The sequence below is a fragment of the Myotis daubentonii genome, chromosome 3 (assembly GCF_963259705.1).
Source record: "Myotis daubentonii chromosome 3, mMyoDau2.1, whole genome shotgun sequence".
NCBI classification, from domain to species: Eukaryota; Metazoa; Chordata; class Mammalia; order Chiroptera; family Vespertilionidae; genus Myotis; species Myotis daubentonii.
The window spans coordinates 120,148,628-120,174,352 of record NC_081842.1 but is presented as its reverse complement, the minus strand read 5'-3'; the positions used below and the strand labels follow the sequence as shown (position 1 = coordinate 120,174,352).

At 42.9% G+C, this 25,725-nt stretch overlaps 1 protein-coding gene across 8 annotated transcripts in view; it reads left to right on the top strand.

Annotated features, from left to right (window-relative positions):
* EIF2AK3 (eukaryotic translation initiation factor 2 alpha kinase 3) overlaps window positions 1-25,725 on the top strand; it is a 121,520-nt gene that overhangs the window by 41,420 nt on the left and 54,375 nt on the right. For 4 of the 8 annotated variants that reach the window (XM_059688383.1, XM_059688377.1, XM_059688376.1 and 1 more), the window contains 9 exons: window positions 329-459; window positions 2,630-2,861; window positions 4,448-4,610; window positions 10,556-10,696; window positions 11,753-11,875; window positions 13,169-13,398; window positions 13,753-13,862; window positions 17,976-18,098; window positions 22,982-23,131. In XM_059688383.1, the coding sequence (XP_059544366.1) occupies window positions 329-459; window positions 2,630-2,861; window positions 4,448-4,610; window positions 10,556-10,696; window positions 11,753-11,875; window positions 13,169-13,398; window positions 13,753-13,862; window positions 17,976-18,098; window positions 22,982-23,131 (1,403 nt within the window). The remainder of the gene's footprint in view (window positions 1-328; window positions 460-2,629; window positions 2,862-4,447; window positions 4,611-10,555; window positions 10,697-11,752; window positions 11,876-13,168; window positions 13,399-13,752; window positions 13,863-17,975; window positions 18,099-22,981; window positions 23,132-25,725) is intronic. The other 4 variants (XM_059688380.1, XM_059688378.1, XM_059688382.1 and 1 more) reach the window with 4 other exon arrangements.

The window sequence follows — 25,725 nt, the reverse complement described above, 5'->3', positions numbered from 1 at the left end:
TTCCATACTTTTCTTTTTAAAAAAACATAAATTAGAGATTCCTTTAATGGCTCTGGCCTCCTGTAACTTGTATTTTTTAAAACTAATTTAAAAAATATTTTTATTGATTTCAGAGAGGAAGGGAGAGGGAGAGAGAGATAGAAACATCAATGATGAGAGAGAATCATTGATCGGCTGCTACCTGCATGCCCTCACTGGGGATTGAACCCACAACCTGGGCATTTGCCCTTTACTGGATTCAAACCCAAGACACTCCAGTCCACAGGCCGATGCTGTATCCACTGAGCCAAACCAGCTAGGGCTAAACTAATTTTATATGTTTTTTCAGGTGAGGTACATCTGTTCAGCATTGGGTTGTCGCCGATGGGATAATGATGAAATGGAACAAGAAGACATCCTGCTTCTGCAGCGCACCCAGAAAACTGTTAGAGCCGTTGGGCCTCGCAGTGGCAATGAGAAGTGAGTATTCAGATCCTATAGCTGCTAGTGTTACTTAGAACCACACCAAAACTAAAACTACTCAGAGTTTTCTTTGAAGATTTTTTTGAACTCTTTTGGTTCCCTAGAAGCATACTATTCTTTTAAGAAAAATGAAGGCCCTAAATTAAAAATGGCCTCATGATTATTAACAAATTCTGTACTGGGCTTCTCTCCATATGCTTAAGGATATGGTAACTAGAAGGAGTCTCATACGATGATGATATATGAGTTTAGTTTTAGGTTAATGATAATTTTCAGAGCAAGCTTACTGATCAACATTTTTTCAATGCAAAAGTCTCAAGAGAAAGTTAATGTGCTTTATTTCAGCCCTGACCATTTTCACTCTGAGTTCTCTCTGTTATGTAGTAGTTTCATAGTTTTTCCAATTACCCTGATTTTAAAATAATATTTTAGTCTATTTTCTTCTTAAAGTATGAAGATATAATTTATTTGGTAAAAAAATATTTTTTTTCAAATAATGAATTCCTTATATAATTTTTACTTTTAAATATGTGATTAAAAATAAGATGGTTGGATAAGTTATGCTGTTCTTAAATTACATATATGTGTGATTTTTAAAAACCTAATATTTATTTTTTAATATTTTTTTATTGATTTCAGAGAGGAAGGGAGAGATAGAAACATCAGTGATAAGAATCATTGATTGACTGCCTCCTGCACACCCCCCACTGGGGATTGAGCCCACAACTTGGGCATGTGCCCTTGACTGGAATTGAACCTGGGACCCTTCAGTTCACAGGCTGACCCCCTATCCACTGAGCCAAACCAGCTAGGCCTAAAAACCTAATATTTAAATGTTAAATTGCCTTTGTAGTAATAATTTTTGATCCCATTTTTATCTTTGGAAAGTGAGCCAGATTTTCGTTTCTTTTTTTTTCTTCTTGTTTTAATCTTCAACTGAGGATATTTTCCCATTGATTTTTAGGGAGCATTGAAGGGTGAGGGAAAGAAAGAGAGAAACATCCATGTGAGACATCAGTTGGTTGCCTCCTGCACTAGCCCTGACCAGGGCCCGGGTCAGGGAGGAGCCTGTAACCAAGGTACATGCCCTTGATAGGAATCGAACCCGGGACCCTTTGATCCGCAAGCCAACACTATATCCACTGAGCCAAACCAACTAGGGCTAATCCAGACTTTCAAATTTATATATGATGCAGTACAATTCATTTTCCTTTCCTGAAAGTTGTTTTCTCTAACTCATTTAAGAATGCATTTTTAAACATTTTATTTTCTTACATTCACTGGACTGTGAGTAACGTTTTATATCTGCTGGCAACCTAACCTTTTGTATTCTTGATAGGATTTTGCTTTATTATTATTTTTTTTTTAAGTGCTCGAGTGCTTGCCGGTTGCTCAGCTACCATAGGAACAGATGTTCAAATTAATTAGAATTTTGAGTCAATATAAATGAAGAGCCTGGGGGTCTAAGACCTATGCTCCTTAAGTATATATTTTTTAGTAGATGTAATTTTAAGGCCATTTTATATGTAAGTGACAAGATATTATACTGTTAATAGTTAAGTGATTTTTTTGTAAATTAAATATGGAGGGAATATTATTATTATCATTTTATGGATAAGGACATTGAAACTCAGGAAAGGGTAAGTGACTTGCCAGCTCTCAGTCAATAGAGATTGGAGGTAAGGTGTGTGACCTTCAGGTATACTTGGTCACATTGCCTTTCAGGACATGTTTTCACATAAATTTAAAATTGATGTATTCATCTTGCCTTTTACATTGGCTTATTGGGAGATACTAATTTCTCTACACTTGAATGAAATGTGCCCAGACTTGAATTAAGAAGTAAGTCCGACTGCATGCTGCTATCCCATTTTAAGATGACTTTGATGTGTTTTAAGAAAATCATCCTCATTTGGAATTGTGAACATTTGTTAATTTTTGAGAGAAAATCTGTCCCATAGCTGATGTCAGCTCACAACTTTCCAAACCCTGACAAAGTTATGCCCTCTTATGGCATAAATTAGCAGCGCTTCTTTCCTGAAGATTGTGTTGAGTTCTTTTTCTCATCACCAAATCTTAATGTTTGCTATTTCCCTGTAGAAAAGTTATTTATTTGGCTCCCTCTTTTCAAGTGTAAATTTCTAAAACATGCATTTGTAAATTTAAGGTGGAATTTCAGTGTTGGCCACTTTGAACTTCGGTATATTCCAGACATGGAAACTAGAGCCGGATTTATTGAAAGCACTGTAAAACCCAGTCAGAACAAAGAGTCTGAAATTATCTCGGATGTGGAAGAACAGGAAGCTGCCATAGTGGACACAGTGATAAAAGTCTCTGTTGCGGATTGGAAGGTTATGGCCTTTAGCAAGAAGGGAGGACATCTAGAATGGGAATATCAGGTAACTAAAACCACTGAGAATTTATGAACTGTTTCTTCCTTTTTCAGTTTGACCAAACATATTGGGTAATGGGAAATGATGCCAATTTGGATTTTATCTTGTTCTCTATGCATTAAGAAATTTGTGGTTTTATACCTGTTAGAATGGCTATTATGAAAAAGACAAAAGAAAGTTATTGGTGAATGGTATATAACAGTGTATCTATGTGCACTGTTGGTGAGAATGTAGATTGGTGCAGCCACTGTGGAAAACAGTATGTAACTTCCTCAAAAATAGACCTGCCATATGATCCAGCAATCCCACTTCTGGGTATATTACCAAAGGAAGTGAAAGCAATATCTCAAGGAAGTATTTGCACTCTCATGTTCACTATAGCATTATTCACAGTAGCCCAGATATAGAATCAGTCTAAGTGTCCGTTATTGGATGGATGGGTAAAGGAAATGTGGTGTGTATTTTTACAGTGGAATATTATCCAGCCTTAATAAAGGGAATCCTGTCATTTGCAACATTAACACGTTAAGTGCCCAGCCTGTTTTGTCTTCTGGATGGAAAGTATAGTGCAGTGGTTCCCAAACTTATTTGGCCTACCGCCCCCTTTTCAGAAAAAATATTACTCAGCGCCCCCTGGAAATTAATTTTTTTAAATTTTAATAGCAATTAAACAGAAAGATATATGTATTAATGTTTCTACCTTTTTCGTAAAATATAGTAAAGAAAGGTGTAAATTAGAAACATTGAAGTTTGAAATTAAGAAACTATTTATTGAACTCAGAATAGAAAGGTAATACAAAATAAGTTAAAACAAATGCACCTGTGGCCATCATCGCCCTCCCCCCCAATTGCTGCAGCGCCCACCAGGGGGCGGTAGCGCCCACTTTGGGAATCACTGGTATAGTGTCAGTCACCGGTGACTGACTGGGCACTTAATGTGTTAATGAATCTGGAGGGCATTATGCCAAGTGAAATGAACCAGACACAAAAAGTTAAATACTGCATCATTTCACCTATGTGTGGGATCTAAAAAAGTTGAAATTATAGAAGCAAAGAGTAGATTGTGATTGCCGTGGCCTAGGGGAAGGAGAAATGGGGAGATGTTGGTCAAGGGTACAGAGTTTCAGTTATGTAGGATGACTAAACTCTGGAGATGTAATGTATAGCATGGTGATGAGTGTAGTTGGTAATTCTGTATTGTATACTTGAAATTTGCAAGAGTATAGATTTTTTAAGAAAAAACTTTCTAGCTTTATTGAGTATAATTGACAAGTAAAAACTATCTATTTGGTTTGTACATTGTGCTGATTTGATATACATACACATTGTGAAATTATTACCACACATACAAAATAACTGTGTGAGGTGATAGGTGTGTTAATTAGCTTAATTGTGCTAATCATTTCACAATGTATACATATATCAAAATATCACATTTTGCTCTATATATACATTTTTGTCAGTTATGCCTCAATAAATCTAGAAAAATAAGAAATTTAAAACAAATTTGTGATTGTAAATAGTATTTTAGAACTTGGAATACATAAAGAATGCTTCAAATTATTTTAAACTTTTTTTCCACTTTTCTTTAGTTTTGTACTCCCATTGCGTCTGCCTGGTTGGTGAAGGATGGCAAAGTCATTCCCATCAGTCTTTTTGATGATACAAGTTATGCATCTAATGATGGTGTTTTAGAAGATGAAGAAGACATTGTAGAAGCTGCCCGAGGAGCCACAGAAAACAGTGTTTACTTGGGTGAGTGTCTCTCACCTAGTGATAATACAAATTGATATCTAGATTTGATTCCTACACTGTGCTGATAATAATTTTAATTCCTAAGTACAGTCTCTGCCTTAGGTTACCCTGAGATTTATACTTTGGTTTCCATTCATGCTATTTTGTTTCACTTAACCCAGTGGTTCTCAACCTGTGGATCACGACCCCTTTGGGGGTCGAATGACCCTTTCACAGGGGTCGCCTAAATGCATCCTGCATGTCAGATATTTACATTATGATTTATAACAGTAGCAAAATTACAGTTATGAAGTAGCAACGAAAATAATTTTATGGTTGGGGGTCACCACAACATGAGGAACTGTATTAAAGGGTCGCGCATTAGGAAGGTTGAGAACCACTGACTTAACCAGTTCTGAAACTTTTAATTGCTGTAGCTTTTTTTTCCTCTCTGAGACCTATATAGGAAGGCTTAGAAATGTTGCATATATATATACACACATACATATATACATATATATGTATATATATGTATGTGTGTGTGTGTGTGTGTGTGTGTGTGTGTGTGTATATATATATATATATATATATACTAGGGGCCCAGTGCACGAAATTCGTGCACTGGGTGTGTGTGTGTGGGGGAGTGTCCCTCAGCCCAGCCTGCCCCCTCTCACATACTGGGAGCCCTCAGGCGTTGACCCCCATCACCCTCCAATCGCAGGATTGGCCCCTTGCCCAGGCCTGACGCCTCTGGCCTAGGCGTCCGGCCCGGGCAGTGGGGACCTGCAGTGGCAGCGGGGGGGCGCCGCGATCGCGCGGGCTCCGCCCCTGCCCCTGCAGGATGCCTCTGGCTGAGGCGTCTGGCCCAGCCAGCGGGGACCCACGGCTGCAGCGGCCCCGTGATCGTGGGCTTCGCTTTAGGCCCAGGCAAGGGGCCCCTAGCTCCTGGGACTGCCAGCTTCGACCGTGCCCAGCTCCCATCGCTGGCTCCACCCCTACTTCCTGCTATCACTGGCCAGGGAGGAAAAGGCACCTGATTCTCCGATCATGGCTGGGGGGCAGGGCAAAGGCGGCCCCAGGGCCGCCTTTGCCCTGCCCCCCAGCTTTTAGCTCCCCCCTGGGTTTCTGATCACTGTCAGTGGCAGGGGGCTTCTTCCTGCTTTCCCTTTCACCTCCCTGCATTGTGCCTACATATGCAAATTAACCGCCATCTTGTTGACAGTTAACTGCCAATCTTAGCCAATGAAAAGGGTATCGTCGTACACCAATTACCATTTTTCTCTTTTATTAGTGTTGATATATATACATATGTAAATTCTATATAATAAAAAGCTAATATGCAAATCGACCAGATGGCAGAACGACCAGTCACTATGACAAGCACTGACCACTAGGGGGCAGGTGCTCAACTCAGGAGCTGCCCCCTGGTGATCAGTGTGCTCCCATAGTGGGAGCCCTGCTCAGCCAGAAGCCAGGCTCATGCTGGCGAGCACAGTGGTGGTGAAGGGAGCCTCTCCTGCCTCTGTGGCAGTGCTAAGGTTGTCCGACTGCAGGGAATGGGCCTAAACCGTCCGTAGTCGGACATCCCCCGAGGGCTCCCGGACTGCGAGAGGGCACAGGCCAGGCTGAGGGATCCCCTCCAGTGCATGAATTTCATGCACCGGGCCTCTAATATATATATACTAGAGGCCTGGTGCACAAAAATTTGTGCACTCGGGGGAGAGGGCGGTCCTTCAGCCCGGCCTGTGCCCTCTTGCAGTCTGGGACCCCTCGGGGGTCCTGCTGGCTTAGACCTGCTCCCGGGTGGCAGAGGGCAGGCCTAATCCCTTGGTGCAGCCCCTGGTCGGGCTCACAGCAGGGCCGATTGGGGAGTTGGGGGCGCCACCCCTGTCATGCACAGAGCAGGGCGAATTGGGAGGTTGTGATGCCACCCTCAGTCACGCTCAGGGTAGGGCCGATTGGGGGGTTGGGGAACCACCCCTGTCACACTCAAGGCAGGGTCGATGGGGAGGTTGCAGCACAACCTCCTGTCACACACAGAGCAGGGCCAACCGGGATTGGGGCGCTGCCTCCTGTCACGCACAGAGCAGGGCTGATCAGAGGGTTGGGGAGCTCCTCCCTGTCATGCACAGACCAGGGTCGATCAGGGGGTTGGGGAGCTCCCCCCCGTCACGCACAAAGCAGGGCCCATCAGGGGGTTGAGGAGCTCCCCCCTGTCATTCACAGAGTAGGGCCGAAAGGGGAGTTGGGGCACCGCCCCCTGTCACACACAGCAGGGCCGATGAGGGGGTTGGGGCGCCGCCACTCTCACACCCAGGGCAGGGCCGATGGGGAGGTTATGGCTCTACCCTGTCACACACAGAGCAGGGCCCTTGGGGGGGGGGGTGTTGGGGCGGCGCACCCCGTCACACACAGAGCAGGGCCCGTGAGGTGGGGGGTTGGGGCGCCGCACCCTGTCACACACAGAGCGTCAGTGTGACAGGGGTGGTTCCCCAACCCCCCAATCGGCCCTACCCTGAGCGTGACTGAGGGTGGCATCACAACCTTCCAATCCGCCCTGCTCTGAGGCTCCCTTGTTGGGGAGCTCCCCCTATCAGGCACAGAGCAGGGCCAATCAGGGGGTTGGGGCACCTTCCCCTGTCAGGAACAGAGCAGGGCCGATAGGGAGGTTGTGGCCCCGCTCCCTGTCACACACAGAGACGCAGGGCGATCATGGGGTTGGGGAGCTACCCCTGTCACGCTGACCCAGGTGCCTGGAGGCCTCGCGGCTCCGCTGATCCCAGTGCTGGGAGGCATATTACCCTTTTACTATATAGAATAGAGGCCTGGTGCATGGGTGGGGGCTGGCTGGTTGGACAGAAGGGTGTCCTGGATCAGGGTGGGGGTCCCCACTGGGGTGCCTGGCCAGTTTGGGTTAGGGGATGATGGCTGTTTGCAGCTGGTGACACACACTTCAGGGTGGGGGTCCCCACTGGGATGCCTGGCCAGCCTGGATGAGGGGATGATGGCTGTTTGCAGCTGGTTACACACCCTTCAGGTTGGGGGTTCCCACTGGGGTGCCTGGCCAGTCTGGGTGAGGGGCTGAGGGCTGTTTTTAGGCTGGGACTGAAGCTCCCAACTGCTCCTTTTTTTCTTTTTTATTCTGGGCCAGCTTTAGCTCTGGCTCCAGCTCTGAGGCCTCTGCTGCTGAAAGAAGGTATCTGGTTTGTTTAGGTTCTATAATCGAAACAATGTATAACTCCAGCTCTAAGATCCCAGCTCGCTGAAAGCTGGTTTCTGGCGTTTTGTTTAGCTCCTATATTTGTTACAATGTTTCTTAAAATGCAAGCTCAGAGTTTAGCAAGGCAGGCGGGGAACGTTGGTTTCCTCCGTCACTGAAGCAAGCAAGCCTCATGTTAGTTTCAAGCTGCCTGGCTGCCGGCCACCATCTTGGCTGGCAGTTAATTTGCATATCTCGCTGATTAGCCAATGGGAAGGGTAGTGGTCATACGCCAATTACCATGTTTCTCTTTTATTAGATAGGACTAGAGGCCCGGTGCACAAAAATTTGTGCACTCGGGGGGAAGGGTGGTCCCTCAGCATGGCCTGTGCCCTCTCGCAGTCTGGGACCCCTCGGGAGATAACGACTTGCTGGCTTAGGCCTGCTCCCTGTGGCAGAGGGCAGGCCTAATCCCTAGGTGCAGCCCCTGGTCGGGCTCAGAGCAGCGCCAATTGGGGAGTTGGGGCGCCACCCTCTGTCATGCACAGAGCAGGGCGAATTGGGAGGTTGCGATGCCACCCTCAGTCACGCTCAGGGTAGGGCCGATTGGGGGGTTGGGACACCGCCCCCTGTCACACTCAAGGCAGGGTCGATGGGGAGGTTGCGGCGCCACCCCCTGTCACGCACAGATCAGGGCCAATCATGGGGTTGGGACGCTGCCCCCTGTCATGCACAGAGCAGGGCCGATTAGGGGGTTGGGGAGCTCCCCCCTGTCACGCACAGAGTAGGGTCAATCAGGGGGTCGGGGCGCCGCCACTCTCACACTCAGGGCAGGGCTGATGGGGAGGTTATGGCTCTACCCCATCACACACAGAGCAGGGCCCGTGGGGGTGGTGGTGTTGGGGCGCCGCACCCTGTCACACACAGAGCCGCAGGGCGATCAGGGGCTTGGGGAGCTCCCCCCTATCAGGCACAGAGCACGGCTGATCAGGGGGTTGGGGCGCCTTCCCCTGTTAGGAACAGACCAGGGCAGATAGGGAGGTTGTGGCCCCGCCCCCTGTCGCACACAGAGCTGCAGGGTGATCAGGGGGTTTGGGCACTGCCCCCTGTCACGCTGATCCCGGTGCTGGGAGGCATATTACCCTTTTACTATATAGAATAGAGGCCTGGTGCACGCGTGGGGGCTGGCTGGTTGGACAGAAGGGTGTCCTGGATCAGGGTGGGGGTCCCCACTGGGGTGCCTGGCCAGTTTGGGTTAGGGGATGATGGCTGTTTGCAGCTGGTCACACACCCTTCAGGGTGGGGATCCCCACTGGGGTGCCTGGCCAGTCTGGGTGACGGGTTGAGGGCTGTTTTCAGGCTGGTGGGTGATGGAAGCTCCCAACTACTCCTTTTTTTCTTTCTTTTTTTTTATTCTGGGCCAGCTTTAGCTCTGAGGCTACTGCTCTTAGGCCTCCGCTCCTGAAAACAGGTATCTGGTTTGTTTCGGTTCTATAATCGAAACTCTGTATCAACTCCAGCTCTGAGAACGCGGCTCGCTGAAAGCTGGTTTCAGGGGTTTTGTTTAGCTTCTATATGTTACAATGTCTCAAACTGCAGGCTCACAGGCCAGCAAGGCAGGCGGGGAACATTGCAGTCCTCCGTCACTGAAGCAAGCAAGCCTCATGTTCAGTTTAAGCTGCCTGGCTGCTGGCCGCCATCTTGGCTGGCAGTTAATTTGCATATCACCCTGATTAGCCAATGGGAAGGGTAGTGGTCGTATGCCAATTACCATGTTTCTCTTTTATTAGATAGGATGGCATGATTTCAAATTATTGATATGTCCTTAAAGTCTAAAACTTTCTACATTTGTATTTGTAGATGTAATTTGTTCCTCCCTTAAAGATTATGTTTATTGATTTTTTTTAAAAAGACATGGATGAATTTTTAAAAAAATATATTTTTATTGATTTCAGAGAGGAAAGGAGAGGGAGAGAGAGATAGAAACATCAATGATGAGAGAGAATCATTGATTGGCTACCTCCTGCACGTACCCCACTGGGCATTGAGCCTGTAACCCAGGCATGTGCCCTTGATTGGAATTGAACCTGACCCTTCAGTCCGCAGGCCGACGCTCTACCACTGAGCCAAACCAGCTAGGGGTATTTTTTTCTTTGCATTTATAGAACTTATCTGAAAAATAAAAATAAAATTTTGGAGTGCTTCTGGGCAATTGAAGGCCTTTAGTATAATAACTTTTGAAAAACCCTGAATCTAATTTTTGAACTAGTGTTGGTGGTCAGATACAAATTTCTTTAAGCTCTGTCAGTGTGTTATCCACCACTCATTCTCAATGAAATGCAAGAATTTGAAAGATTAACATGTCACACATGTTTTATTATAATATTTAACTGAATTGTTAGCAGTGTCTCTGAAATTAAGGTGTTTAGGTTTCCTTAAGGTGAATGTTACTTCATCTAAGTTACTAATCTCATAAGAGTACATAGACCTCTTTGAATTTTCCTACTGAGTTTTCCAGTAATGACTGAAAGTTGTAATTCAGTGAGAAACATTGTATGGACCTTATGTGTAACTTTCCTCCCATATTTTTATTGAATAGCCTTTGGGTCCTTTGAGTGCATCAAGCATAATTCTCTGAGAAGAGTTGTATAATACATGAAAGATAACTGGAATTAATCTAATATTATTAAATCAAAATGAGCCTTTTTGAAAAAGAATTATTGGTGTTTGATTCCAAACATAATTAACAGTATTCTGGTTGATTCAGGAATGTACAGAGGCCAGCTGTATCTGCAGTCATCTGTCAGAATTTCAGAAAAGTTTCCTACAAATCCCAAGGCCTTGGAATCTGTTAATAATAAAAATGAAATTATGCCTTTGCCAACAATCAAATGGAAACCCTTAATACGTAAGTGAATTGTAAACTTTTTAAAAGTTTATTAACGTGTTCACAGGGCTGATCATGATGTCTTTGCCCTAGTTTTGACTGTCACAGAGATGACAACGTTATATTCTCTGATAAACTGGAAAGATATTTCAGATGTTAATGCATTTTTTAAATCCTCACCTGAGCACATGTTTACAGAGAGGAAGGGGGTGGTGGGAGAGGGAAACATTGATCAGTTGCCTTCCCTATGCACCCCAACTGGGGATCAAACCTGAAACCCAGGTATGTACCCTGACCAGGAATCGAATTGGCAACCTTTCATTGTACAGTATGACACTCAACCAACTGAGCCACTCTGGCTGGGCAGATGTTAATTATTATTTTTTTCATTTTATTATTTTTTAATGTATATTTTTATTGATTTCTATGAGGTAGAGAGAGAGAGAAACATCAGTGATAAGAGAGAATTATTGATAAGCTGCCTCCTACACTCCCCTATTGGGGATCGAGCCTGCAACCTGGCATGTGTCCTGATGGGAATTGAACTGTGACCTCCTGGTTCATAAGTCAGTGCTCAACCCCTGAGCCATGCTGGCTGGGCAATGAATTTTAATTAGCATTTAGAACACGATTTCATTGAAACAGCAGTTGCTTCGCTGGAATGCAATATTAATAAAATAATTTCTCTGTACAATTTAGAAAAACTTTTAACCATTCACCAACCATGCTTGTGTGTCAGCTCTTAACCTACCTATATCAAGAATATTTATGAAAAAATTATCTGGTCATATCGTATTTTTTGAAACATTTAATGAATTAAAATCAAATACTAGGCTACCTACTTTCTTCAGTTATCTTTTTGTCCCTTATGTATATTTTTTTATCACATGCTTTTAATTACTTGTTTATAAGATTCGTCTTCTCTACAAGACTGCTTTTTAAGGGAAAGAACCTTGAGCCATTTATTTGACTTCCATGTTTGAATTAAACTGTGGTTAAATAGCTGTTTTTTTAATGAATGAGGTACATGCATTTTCATGAAAGTCATAGCGGTTAAGCTTTTACATTTTCTTTTAGATTCTCCTTCGAGAACTCCTATCTTGGTAGGGTCTGATGAATTTGACAAATGTCTTAGTAATGATAAGTTTTCTCATGAAGAATACAGTAATGGCGCACTTTCAATCTTGCAGTATCCATATGGTAAGTGTGATTACGCTTGGATTGAAAATGCTGTTTTGTTTCTAATTTATTTTATGTATTAATTTGAAATTAATTAATAGAATTCAAATGAAAGATAGTCATTTGAGGGGTAGAAAATAAAATACCGTGAAAGGCAATATTGTGAATGTTGGCCAAGGTGTAAACTCCAAAGTCAGTTGCCAGGGTTCAAATTAGTTTTGCCACATACTGAGATGGGCACCTAACTTTACTGTCTTGGTTCCTTCATCTGTAAAACAAGGATGGCGACCCTCGTGTCTGTTTCTTGGGGTGTTGTGAGATCTAAGTGAGATAATGCACATACAGTGTTAACACTGTACCTGGCAAATAAGTATTCAATAAGCATTAGTTCTTCTTACTAGTTATTATTCCATTATCAGCCTGTATAATGTAGTCAATATAAAATCAGTCAGTATAATGAAGAAAACAGGTGTTTGCATAGAGCTATGTGAAAATGCTGTAAAATGAAGTTTTAATTTTGTTTGCAGACCAGATTATTGCAAAAGTCAAGAATAGGTGAACCTTGGCATGAAATATGTTCCTATGTATTTAAAATTAGGATATATTAATATACGAAAGTCTTTTGAACAGTTAGATATAAAAAAGTCCTCAATCTGCATTAGACAAAACATAGATTCCTCATCATAACCTTAGATGCTAGGACTGGGAAATGATTGTAGAACTTAAATTGATAAAAACAAAACAAAACAGAGGGCTCTGAACTAGAAACAGCAGCCTTTATCTGATTTGATCAAAAATCCGGGTTAGAGAAAACTGTAATCTGCCCACAAAATTCAATATTGGAGACAAACTCAGTGTGGAATGAACCAAGAAGTATAATAGAGATGTTTTCCTTCCAGCCTGTGAGGAATGATTCATGTTAAAATCTGGCATTTGATTGACACTAAATGAAAGTAAAGTTTAAAATCCTTCAAGGAAGTTGAGTACTGTCTAATTCTTCTCTTGCATTTAAAGGATTTAATTATTAATGAGGTAATCAGTGGGATGCCCCTTACATTTTTTCTAGTTTTATTATTCAGTATAAAGAAAATTTATGATGCTTATGGAATAAAGGAAAATATATTAGCATAATAAAAAAGAAAAAAATCAGATAAATGAGGCTATCAAATGTGTTAAAGAAGAAATGAGACTTTTACAAAAGGAATTAATGTTATAAGTCATAGGAAAATTGATAATTTTTAGTAAATAAAGATGAATCTACTTTGGTTTATCTTTTTAAAAATTAAAACAACCTTTTAATGTTTGTTTTTGCAGATAATGGTTATTATCTACCATACTACCAGAGGGATAGGAGCAGACGGAGCATAGGGAGCACCCAGATCACAGTCCGAGTTCTGAAGAGCCCAGACTACAGCAAGAATGTCCGCAGAAAGGACCCTGTTCTCCTCCTACACTGGTGGAAAGAAATAGCCGGGACTATTCTGTTCTGTATCATAGCAACAACTTTTATCGTGCGCAGACTTTTCCATCCTCATCCTCACAGAGTAAGACATATTTTAGAATCTAATTTATTTCAGCGTTGGGAGTTTCAAAACCTTAATGTGTGTATTTGGGGGGTACATTTACTTAAGTTTTACTATAAAGTCATTGTTTCCCACATGCTGTTTCCACTTCCTTATCTTTCGTTTATTCCTCAACCATTGCAGTCTGGCTCCCATCTGTTTCATTTCCCTTCCATTTCACAAGGTAGATGTGGTATTTTGTGTTCTTATAATGCTTTTCTTTTTCTCAATATTATTTATTTATTTTTCAATGTTATTTTATAGCTTAAGGTAATTAGCTAACTTTAATTCAGATTTGTACTAATAGTGATGTCTCCTCTCCCCCCACCTTATCAGCAAAGGAAGGAATCTGAAACTCAGTGTCAAACTGAAAGTAAATATGATTCTGTAAGTGGAGAAGCTAATGACAGCTGGAATGACATAAAAAATTTTGGATATATATCACGGTAAGAGTCTTGTCATAAAATATGTATGTATGCTGTAGCTTCTGGTGGTGACTATTTGGATCTAAGAAATGACCTACAAAGTAAGATCTTGTTTAACTATTTTTTTAATGTGTGAATAGGTAAATAAAATGTAGACTTAACCCTCAAGTCACTTAAACTTATTCAAACGAGCATCGACCTATGAACCAGGAGGTCACGGTTCAATTCTGGTTGGGGCATATGCCAATAGAGGGTGTTCAGGAGACAGCTGATCAATGATTCTGTCTCATCATTGATGTTTCTATCTCTCTCCCCTTCTCCCTTCCTCTCAAATCAATAAAAATATATATTTAAAAACAAAAACAAAGTGGTATGTACCCTAAAATGGATAGAAATAGAGTGTTACAGAAGTTTAACTGCTAGTTTTTTTAAAAAATATTTTTTTATTGATTTCAGAGAGGAGGGGAGAGGGAGTGAGAGATAGAAACATCAATGATGAGAGAGAATCATTGATCGGCTGCCTCCTGCAGACCCCACACTGGGGATTGAGCCTGCAAGCCAGGCACGTGTCCTGACGGGGAATCGAACCATGACCTCCTGGTTCATAGGTTGATGCTCAACCACTGAACCATGGTAGCTGGGCTTAACTGCTAGCTTCTTAAAGTAAAATTTACTAAGTGACCAACGAAGGGTAAGGGTTTTAAGACCCTTGCTAATGAAGATGCTGACTATTGTGTCAGTGGCCAGCAGTACCAGTAGGCAGTGCGAGAAGGGGTGGAGAACGAGGGATCCAACAACTCCCGATGGGTAATCTGCTATGGAGCCATTCATTGTTTATTCAGCATTTACTCTGAACACTGTGCGGGGCAGTATTTCAGGCTTTGAGAGAAATAGAAAGACTGAGCCTATCCTGGAGAAACTTAAAAATCTATCGGGGAGATAATACTGGGTAAAAAAAAACATATGAGAAAAAGTCATGAGTTATGTGACTAACTCTGGTTGTGATGATTCAAGAGGGCATCATAAATGAGGCCACATTTAAAAAAAAAAAAAAAATATATATATATATATATATATATATATATATATATATATATATATATATCTCATACACACTAGGGGCCCGGTGCACGAAATTCGTGCACTGGGTGTGTGTGGGGGGGAGTGTCCCTCAGCCCAGCCTGCCCCCTCTCACATACTGGGAGCCCTCAGGCGTTGACCCCCATCACCCTCCAATCGCAGGATCGGCCCCTTGCCCAGGCCTGACGCCTCTGACAGAGGCATCAGGCCTGGGCAGGGGACCCTCATTTCCCCCCATCACTGGTTCTGCCCCCAGCCAAGGCCTGATGCCTCAGCCAGAGGCGTAGACCCCCATCACCCTCTGATCACCTGATCGGCCCCTTGCCCAGGCCTGACGCCTCTGCCAGAGGTGTCAGGCTTGGATAGGGGACCCCCATCTCCCCCCGATCACTGGCTCTGGCCCCTGCCCAGGCCTGAGGCCTCTGGCCCAGGAATCATGCCTGGGCAGGGGACCCCGATCTCCCTCTGATCGCTTGCTCCACCCCCCGCCCAAGCCTGACGCCTCTGACCCAGGCATCAGGCCTGGGCAAGGGGACCATCATATCCCCCCAATCCCCGGCTCAGCCCCCCGCTCAGGCCTGATGCCTCGGCCAGAGGAGTTGACCCTCATCACCCTCCAATCACCAATCACCAGATCGGCCCCTTGACCAGGCCTGAGGCCTCTGGCAGAGGTGTCAGGCCTGGGCAGGGGACCCCCAGCTCCCCGCAGTTGCAGGCTCCGCCCCTGCCCAGGCCTAACGCCTCTGGCTGAGGCGTCGGGCTCGGGCAGCGGGGACCCGCAGCTGCAGCGGCCCTGCGATCGTGGGCTCCGCTTTAGGCCCAGGCAAGGGACCCCTAGCTCCCGGGACTGCCAGCTTCGACCGTGTCCAGCTCCCATCGCTGGCTCCACCCCTACTTCCTGCTATCACTGGCCAGGGCGGCAAAGGCGCCTGATTCTCCGATCATGGCTGGGGGGCAGCTCTTAGCTCCCCCCTGGGTTTCCAATCACTGTCAGTGGCAGGGGGCTTCTTCCTGCTTTCCCTTTCGCCTCCCTGCATTGTGCCTACATATGCAAATTAACCGCCATCTTGTTGGCAGTTAACTGCCAATCATAGTTGGCAGTTATTTTGCATATAGCCCTGATTAGCCAATGAAAAGGGTATCGTCGTACGCCAATTACCATTTTTCTCTTTTATTATTGTAGATATAATTTATTTTATTTTTATTTTATTTTATTTTTTTCAGATAGGGAGGGAGAAGGAGAGAGAGAGATAGAAACATCAGTGATGAGAGAGACTCATTGGTCAGCTGTGAGGCCACATTTTAATTGAACTTTAAATCATAAGTAAGAGTTAGGCGGATAGAGACAGGAGGAGGTGTGAGGTATGGTGTATAAATATATTTGTAAGGCTGTTGGGAAGAGAATTAGAGAAATGTATTCTAAAGTTGAATGACTTAATTTTCCTTTAATGTTACTCATTTTGAAGAGTAGAGTTGATTTTTTAAAAATATAGGCGCTGTGTAATAATACCTAATATATGTTGAATGTAAGCTATATTATTAAGAGTACGTGTTCTGGATTCAGTCCTGAATTCCAGTCTCAACTTTTCGTTTATCAGTTGGGACCTTAGGCAAGCTGGTACATATATTTATAGAGTCAATAAGCATATAGAAGATGTTTTTCTTTTCAGAAGATATATCCATTTTCATATGGGTGTTTTCTCCAACATAGGAAAATAATTCAGTTGGCCCTCCAGGAGTATGACATGAACTTCATGGGCTTTTGCAGTTGGGGAGATGGATTTGTACTGAAGTACCTTGACTAGCTATTTTTAGGGGGTACATATTTTTACTCTTCATTCTCTGTGAAGGTAATTGGTCCATGAAGGGTTGGAATCTATTACCCTCTACTCCTGAACTCCATATTCTAACCAGCTGAGCCAACTACTAAATTAACTTGAGTGTGCTAATCATAAAGTAGTAAATTTAGCCTTATAAGAGATATAAAATATGATCTAATTCAACTCTTCCTCCCTGTGGCTGGAAGGTTAACTTTATCCACTTATTAATTCATGCATTATTCAGTAGATATTTATTTGCTAGACCTTCTATTTGCCAGGTAAGCTCATGCTCTGAAAATACAAAGAGAAATGAGAAGGTGCTCCTGCGTACAAGGCCCCCACAATGCAGTGGCAGTGGGAGAGTGAACTGCATACAAATAACTGCAAAATGTTGGGATTAACTTTAAATAGTTCAAAGTACTGTATGCAAAGTGCTGCAAGAACATTAAGACTGGGTTGTGTAGGAAGGGCTTACAGAGATTAGCAGAATGAAGGAAGAATAGTTTCATAAGTACAAAGAATTAGGCCATCCCAGTGGAATAAATAGCACAAGCAAAAGCTCTGATGTTGTAAGAGGGCATGGTGCAAAGTTGGTTAGAATATACAGTGCAGGTAAGTGAGGTCAGGCACCAAAGTGGGAAATAGGCTACAGTGTGGAGGTCCATCTGTAAGTAACTGATGGTGAGTTAGCTTCTGTCTGAATACTTTTAGATATGAGCATACTGACTCATGAGGCAACCCAGCCCATTACAGATAGTTTTGGTTCCTAGAGCAATTTCTGGCTTGAAAAGTACTTAATTATAATAGGATTGATTAGATTTGTTCCATAAAACTATCAGGCACTGACATAAGATTAAAATACATTTTTTAATTGCATACAGAATACCACAGGAGGTAAAAGGTTAGAGAAATAAGGATAGAATATTTTGGTAGATGATAAAAAATATTGGATAAGACAGAACGGTACTACAGTTGCTTTAAGAACAAGGGATTAACAAGTGATTCCCAATGAAGCAGAAGCTTTTATATTTTTATAAATTTTCTAAGGAAAAAATTAGAATGTGTTTGCTTAATTTATACAAACAGAAGAACAAAGAATGCAATTAGTAGAATTTACACTTTTTATTAATATGTTCTATCAGATTTTCTGAATTTATACATTTTAAATATCATAAAATAAGATTGAACTGATTATTACCATACTATAAAATGTAAAACTACTTAATTTTTTTAGATACCTAACAGATTTTGAACCAATTCAGTGCATGGGTCGTGGTGGGTTTGGAGTTGTCTTTGAAGCTAGAAACAAAGTAGATGACTGCAATTATGCTATCAAGAGAATTCGTCTCCCCAACAGGTAATGTATGGTACTTTTAGTCAACTTGGAGTTAGAACTGTATAACTTAATCTATAGGCAGTATGTCCTTCTTACTATACTCCAGAGAAACTATAGAAAACAGTTTCTAAACTACTGAATCTTATGTTCTAGTGCTACCAGGTAACCAGTTGTCTAAAAGATGTGATCTACTTTGGTTGCTTTGAATCTACTTTTTAAAATATGCCCTTTTTTTCTTTTTCTTTTTAACAACTCAGAATTTTCCTGTAGTAATTTTAATAACTATAGATTTTAAAACTTAGCATCATTTAAAAACATCTATATTGTGGAAAATAAGGAAAAGTATTAAAATAAACATTTTCTATTTTTTTTTCTACTCAGTAATAACCACTACTAACATTTTAGAGTATTCCTTTTGATTTTTTTTCTGGTCAATCCACTATAGTTTCATCTCTTGCATTGTATCCTCAACATTTTCCATGTTAATAAGAGTACTAGTATTTTATTAAAATGTTAAAATACGTTGAAAGTATTTTATAGCTGGATAATAGTCCAGTTAATACATGTGCCATATTATGTTTAACCATTTGTTATTGTTCAACATTTAAGTTTCCAATTTGTGCAATTAAAAATAACTTTTCAGTGTTCATCTTTTATATAAATACTAGAGGCCCGGTGCACAAAAAATTGTGCACTTGGGGGGGAGAGGGGGGTCCCTCAGCCCGGCCTGTGCCCTCTCGCAGTCTGGAACCCCTCGGGAGATAACAACCTGCTGGCTTAGGCCTGCTCCCGGTGGCAGAGGGCAGGCCTAATCCCTAGGTGCAGCCCCTGGTCGGGCTCAGAGCAGGGCTGATTGGGGATTTGGGGCGCCGCCCCGTCATGCACAGAGCAGGGCAGATTGGGAGGTTGTGATGCCACCCTCTGTCACGCACAGAGCGGGCCAATCAGGGGGTTGGGGCACTGCCACCGTCACACACACAGCAGGGCCGATCAGGGGGTTGGGGCGCCGCCACTCTCACGCTCAGGGCAGGGCCGATGGGGAGGTTATGGCTCTACCCCATCACACACAGAGCAGGGCCCATGGGGGTGGTGGTTGGGGAGCTCCCCCCTATCAGGCACAGAGCAGGGCTGCTCAGGGGGTTGGGGCCCCGCCCCCTGTCACACACAGAGCCGCAGGGCGATCAGGGGGTTTGGGCGCTGCCCCCTGTCATGCTGATCCCAGTGCCGGGAGGCATATTACCCTTTTACTATATAGGGTAGAGGCCTGGTGCATGGGTGGGGCTGGCTGGTTTGCCCTGAAGGGTGTCCTGGATCAGGGTGGGGGTCCCCACTGGGGTGCCTGGCCAGTCTGGGTGAGGGGCTGAGGGCTGTTTTCAGGCTGGGAGTGACTGAAGTTCCCAACCGCTCCTTTTTATCTTTTTTTTTTTTATTCTGGGCCAGCTTTACCTTGAGGCTTGGCTCCAGCTCTTAGGCCTCCGCGCTGAAAGTAGGTTTCTGGCCTTTGCTTACAATGTTGCGAATCTGCTGGCTGAAGTCCAGCGGTATTTGTTACAATGTTTCTTAAACTGCCTGCTCAGAGGCCTGCAGTCCCAGGCGGGAAACGTTGGTTTCCCCCAACGATCCTCTGTCACTGAGGCAAGCAAGCCTCATGTTAGTTTCAAGCTGCCTGGCTGCCGGCCGCCATCTTGGCTGACAGTTAATTTGCATATCTCACTGATTAGCCAATGAAAAGGGTAGCAGTCGTACGCCAATTACCATGTTTCTCTTTTCTTAGTGTAGACGAGAGGCCCAGTGCACGAATTCGTGCACCAGTGTGGTTCCTCAGCCTGGCCTGTGAGATCGGGCCAAAACTGGCTCTCTGACACCCTCCATGGGTCCCAGATTGCAAGAGGACACAGGCCAGGCTGAGGGAACCCACCAGTGCACAATGGGGGGTGGGGAGGGACGCAGGAGGTTGGCCAGCTGGGGAGAGACTATGGGAGGACTCCAGGGCATGTCCGGCCTGTCTTGCTCAGTCTGGATCAGCTGGACCCCAGCAGCAAGCTAACCTACCAGTCGGAGTGTCTGCCCCCTGGTGGTCAGTGCATGTCATATTGAGCGGCCTTGGCATATCATCATACATAATAAAGAGGTAATATGCAAATTGCCCATCACTCCAACACACAAGGTGGCTGCCCCCATGTCATCAAAGATGGCCGCAACAAGATGGCCAGCAGGGGAGGGCAGTTGGGGCGGACCCAGGCCTGCGAGGGAAGGCAATTGGGGGCAATCAGGCCAGCAGGGGAGGGCAGTTAGGGGTTACCGGGCCGGCAGAGAAGGGCAGTTGGGGCGGAACCAGGCCTGCGAGGGAAGGCAATTGGGGGCAATCAGGCCAGCAGGGGAGGGCAGTTGGGGGCAATCGGGCTGTCAGGGGAGGGCAGTTAGGGGCAATCGGGCCGGCAGAGTAGCAGTTAGGTGTAGATCAGGCTGTCGGGAGTGGTTAGAGGGTGATCAGGCAGGCAGGCAGAAGCGGTTAGGGGCAATCAGGCAGGCAGGCAGGCAGGCAAGTGGTTGGGAGCCAGCAGTCCCGGATTGTGAGAGGGATCCCAGATTGGAGAGGGTGCGGGCTGGACTGAGGGACACCCCCCACCCCCGTGCACGAATTTTGTGCACCGGGCCTCTAGTCATCATTATCATATTATGCTTTGGTTGGTTGAATGGATGACTGGACACTTAGCATATTAGGCTTTTATTATATAGGATTTGGTCATATCTTTTCCTTGGGACAGATTCCTAGAAGTAAAATTTCTGACTCAGAACAGCGTGATATTTAAGATGATGAGCTTTCAGTAATATCTTCCTTTCCACATATTATAGAAGGCTCCTATGGACTCTTTTTCCTTTTTTAAAAAATTCTTATTTAATTTTATTGGGGTGACATTGGCTAATAGAATTATATAGGTTTCAGGTGTGCATTTCTATAATACATTATCTATATATTGTATTGTGTTTTCACTACCTCAGGTCAAGTCTCCTTCTGTCCCCATTTATCCCCTTATTGTCTTCTACCTCCCCTACCCCCCCTTTCCCTTTGATAATCACCATACTGTTGTCTCTATCTGTGAGTTGTTGTTGTTCTTGTTTGTTTGCTTAGTCCATTCACCTTTTTCACCCAGCCCCCAAATCCCCTTCCACTCTAACAGTTGTCAGTCTGTTCTCTATCTATGAGTCTGTTTCTGTTTTGTTTGTTAGCTTATTTTATTCTTTAGATTCCACATATGAGTGAAATCATATGGTGCTTATCTTTCTCTGGCTTATTGTACTTAGCATGGATTCTTGATTAAATGTGCACTAATTACTGAGCTGTCCTAACGGGTAATTGGATGTTTATCCAACAGATAGGGACACGGGAATGGGATGGTTTGATACTGTGGAACTAATGCCTTCCTTTGGTGTATAATTGTTGAGTAGTTTAAATATTTACATGTGCAAGGCACCACATAGGAAAGGCTTCTGTGTTCAAGAACCTGTAACCACTTGAGGATTTTGTATATGCACTCAGATAATTACAATGCAAGGAAGATTGTGACCCATAACTTGGCTAAGTAAGTGTCTTCTCATGGAAAAAGCAAAAATGTAGCTGAATGGCAGTCAAGGAAGGCAAGCTTTATTGGGGTAGTGACATTTGCGCTGGATATTCAAGAGTATTCTTTCTGCCCTAGTTTGTTTTGCTCAGTGGATAGAGCATTGGCCTGCGGACTGAAGGGTCCTGGGTTCAATTCCAGTCAAGAGCTCATGCTTGGGTATCAGGCTCCATCCCCAGTAGGGGGCATGCAGAAGGTAGACGATTAATGATTCTCTCTCATCATTGATGTTTCTATCTCTCTCTCCCTCTTCCTTCTTCTCTAAAATCAATAAAAAAATATATATTTTTTAAAAAAGAGTAGCCTGTCCCTCAGTAGCCAGATGCGTAGGGGAGGGATGGCCAAGTACATGAAGAGGCCTGAGCAAAGGCTGTAGGCAGGCACTCAGGTGGTAAAGGACCAGGGAGTGTTCTGGCAAGGGTGGAGCAAAAGGTGAAAAGTGGGGGTGGAAGAGAGGATAGAAAAGATGGTTTGCAGCACCTTAAATGTCAAGCAAAGGAGTTTAGATTTTATTTCATAGACAGTTGTGCCTTTGAACAGAAGAATGACGTGCTCAAAGTGGAGGTGACTGGAGAGGATGTGAGGAAAAGGTCATAGATGAGAATGTTAGTTGAAAGATTTATTTTTGTATAAGTTTAGTCTTAAGATACAGAACATTAGTGGGGACAGATGAGAAAGCAATGAGTGTAAAGAATTGAAAAGGAGGAGCTAATCGAATTTCATAACTAGCTGAATGTGAGGACCTAGAAGTTGAATTCAGAAGCATACCAGGATTCTCAGAGAGGGGACAGCAACCACAAAGCACAGGAGAAAAGTGGGAGTAGCTGACCATCTCCTGGGGCAGGAAGAGAATATAACTTGTACTTAGGTTGTTTCAGGTGAGAGCGGGATTCTTAGAAATAATGAGATTACATCCATCCGAAAGCTGTCCCAGTAAACTTCAAATCCAGATGCTTTTAACTACGTTAAACTTCATTGCCTGTGATAGTCATTGGTTGAGGCTTGCTTTAAACAAACTTACTAGGAGAAGCTATTCGGATTGTAAAATGTTCCCTGTTGGGTGGTCGTTCTCCATCCTCCTGAGCTCTGGTTTCTGAACACTTGACTTTGTTCCTATTCACCCTCTTATTCATTAAAAAACATTAAGCAATAATCTTTAAAGGTCTGTAGTCATCCCATTTTTAATGAGCCAGGACAGCTTTTTTTATTTTTAAATGAAGCAATAGATGTGCTTGTAGCAAAAAAACAAAACACTAACATGTCCTCTTTATTTTTTTTAAGGGAATTGGCTCGGGAGAAGGTAATGCGAGAAGTTAAAGCCTTAGCCAAGCTGGAACACCCAGGCATTGTCAGGTATTTCAATGCTTGGTTGGAAGCACCACCAGAGAAATGGCAAGAAAAAATGGATGAAATTTGGCTGAAAGATGAAAGGTAACATTGTTAGACATAGACTCAAAAACTAGTATATCCTTTCAGGTTAGTTTTTTGTTTATGCAAATAAGATATTTCTATAACTTACAGATGATTTTCTAAAAAATAACAGCAGATTACTGTTCTCATCATGTTTTGGAACGTTCTCTTGTCACTTGTTAGGTGAAAGTTCATTTAGTATTTAAACATGAATTTTTTTTCCTTTTTTGTCCAGAACATGAATTTTTTATTAAATTTATTAGGCCGACATTGGTTGATAACATTATATAAGTTTCAAGTGTACAATTCTATAATACAGAATCTGTAAATTGCATTTTGTGCTCCCCACCCAAAGTCAATTCTTCCTCTGTTCACTATATACTTGACCTCCCTTTGCTCTCTTCATCCTCCCTCTTCCCCTCTGATAATCACCCTTCTGTTGTCTGTGTTTATGAGTTTACTGGTTTGTTTTGTTTGTTTATAGATTTGTTTTATAACTCCAGATACGCATGAAATAATATGACCTTTTCCCATCTGATTTATTTTGCTTAGTGTGATATTTTCAAGATTCATCTATGTTGTAGCAAATGGCAGCATTCCATCCTTTCTTATGGCTGAGTAGTATTCATTGTATATATGTACCACATCGTCTTTATCCACTCATCCATTGAAGGGCACTTAGATGTTTTCATGTTTTGGACACCGTGAATAATGGTACAATGAACATAAGGGTACATATACCTTTATAAATAAATGTTTTCAAATTTTTCAGGTAGATACACAGAAGAGGGATTACTGAGTATGGTAGATCTATTTTTAAATTTTGAAAAAATTGTTTAATTATAGTTTACATTCAATATTCTGTATTAGTTTTAGATATACAGAATGATAGTTAGATAATCATGTCTAGTCTTAATTTTTTGGATATCTATTTCCTGTAATAGATACATTCCCACCAGCCATGTATGAAGGTTTCTTTTTTCTCCACATCCTCTCCAACATTTTTTATTTCTTGTCTTACTGATAATAACCATCCAAACAGCTATTCATTTTGGATTTGATTTGAATTTCCCTTATAGCTAGTGAAGTTGAGCATCTTTTCATATGTTTGTTGGCCATTTGTATGTCTTCTTGGGGAAAGTGTTCAGGTCCTCTGCCCATTTTTAATTGGATTATTTCCTTGTTAAGTTGTATTATTTTTTTGTGGATTTTTTTTCAGTTTTTATTGTTGAAGGTATTACATATGTCCCCTTTTTTCTGCTATTGACCCCTTCTAGCCCACACCCGCTCTGCTGCCCCAGCCCTGGCCTTCACCACCCTATTATCTGTGTCCATGGGTTATGCATATGCACATACAAGTTCTTTGATTGATTTCTTCCCACCCACCCCTACCTTCCCTCTGAGACTTGACGTTCTGTTCCATGCTTCTATGTCTCTGGATCTATTTTGTTCATCAGTTTATTTTGTTCATTAGATTTCACATATGAGTGAGATCATGTGATACTTGTCTTTCTCTGACTGGCTTATTGTCCTTGGCACAGCGGTTCTCAGCCTGTGGGTCGCGACCCCTTTGGCAGTCGAACGACCCTTTCACAGGAGTCGCCTAAGACCATCCTGCATATCAGATATTTACATTACGATTCATAACAGTAGCAACATTACAGTTATGAAGTAGCAACGAAAATAATTTTATGGTTGGGTCACATGAGGAACTGTATTTAAAGGGCCAGAAGGTTGAGAACCACTGGCTTAGCATACTACTCTCCAGGTCCTTTGCATGCTATCTCAAAGGGTAAGAGATTCTTCTCTTTTACTGCTGCATAATATTCCATGGTATAAATGAACCACAGCTTTTTTATCCACTCATCTACTGATGGGCACTTGGGTTGTTTCCAGATCTTAGCTGTTGTAAATCGTGCTGCTATCAACGCAGGGGTGCATACATTCTTTCCGATTGGTGTTTCGGGTTTCTTAGGGGATATATTCCTAGAAGTGGGATCACTGGATCAAGTGGCAGTTCCATATTTAATTTTTTGAGGAAACTCCATACTGTTTTCCATAATGGCTGTACCAGTCTGCATTCCCACCAGCAGTGTACTAAGGTTCCCTATTTCCACATCCTCATCAGCACTTGTCATTTGTTGATTTGTTGATGGTAGCCTTTCTGACAGGTGTGAGGTGATACCTCATTGTTGTTTTCATTTACATCTCTGATGATCAGTGACTTTGAGCATTTTTTCATATGTCTCTTGTCCATCTGTATGTCCACTTTGGAGAAGTGTCTATTTAGGTCCTTTGCCCATTTTCTTTTTTTTTTTTTTTTCTCCAGTCAGCGGCCTTCTGGGTTTATTTGAATGAATAAGATACAGTTTCTGCTCAGGAGGACAGTTTATCTGATAAACAAATTTCAAACATGAAACATGTGTGATGATAAATATGTGATTAAAGTAGTGCGGGAATATATAGGGTTGAGCAACCAACTGTTCTTATTTTTTTTTATTATTGCTTAAAGTATTACAAAAAGTATTACATATGTCTCCTTTTTTTTTTCCCCCGCCCTTGACAATCCCCTGGCCTCCCCTACCTGCCAGTGTCTTATGTCCATTGGTTATGCT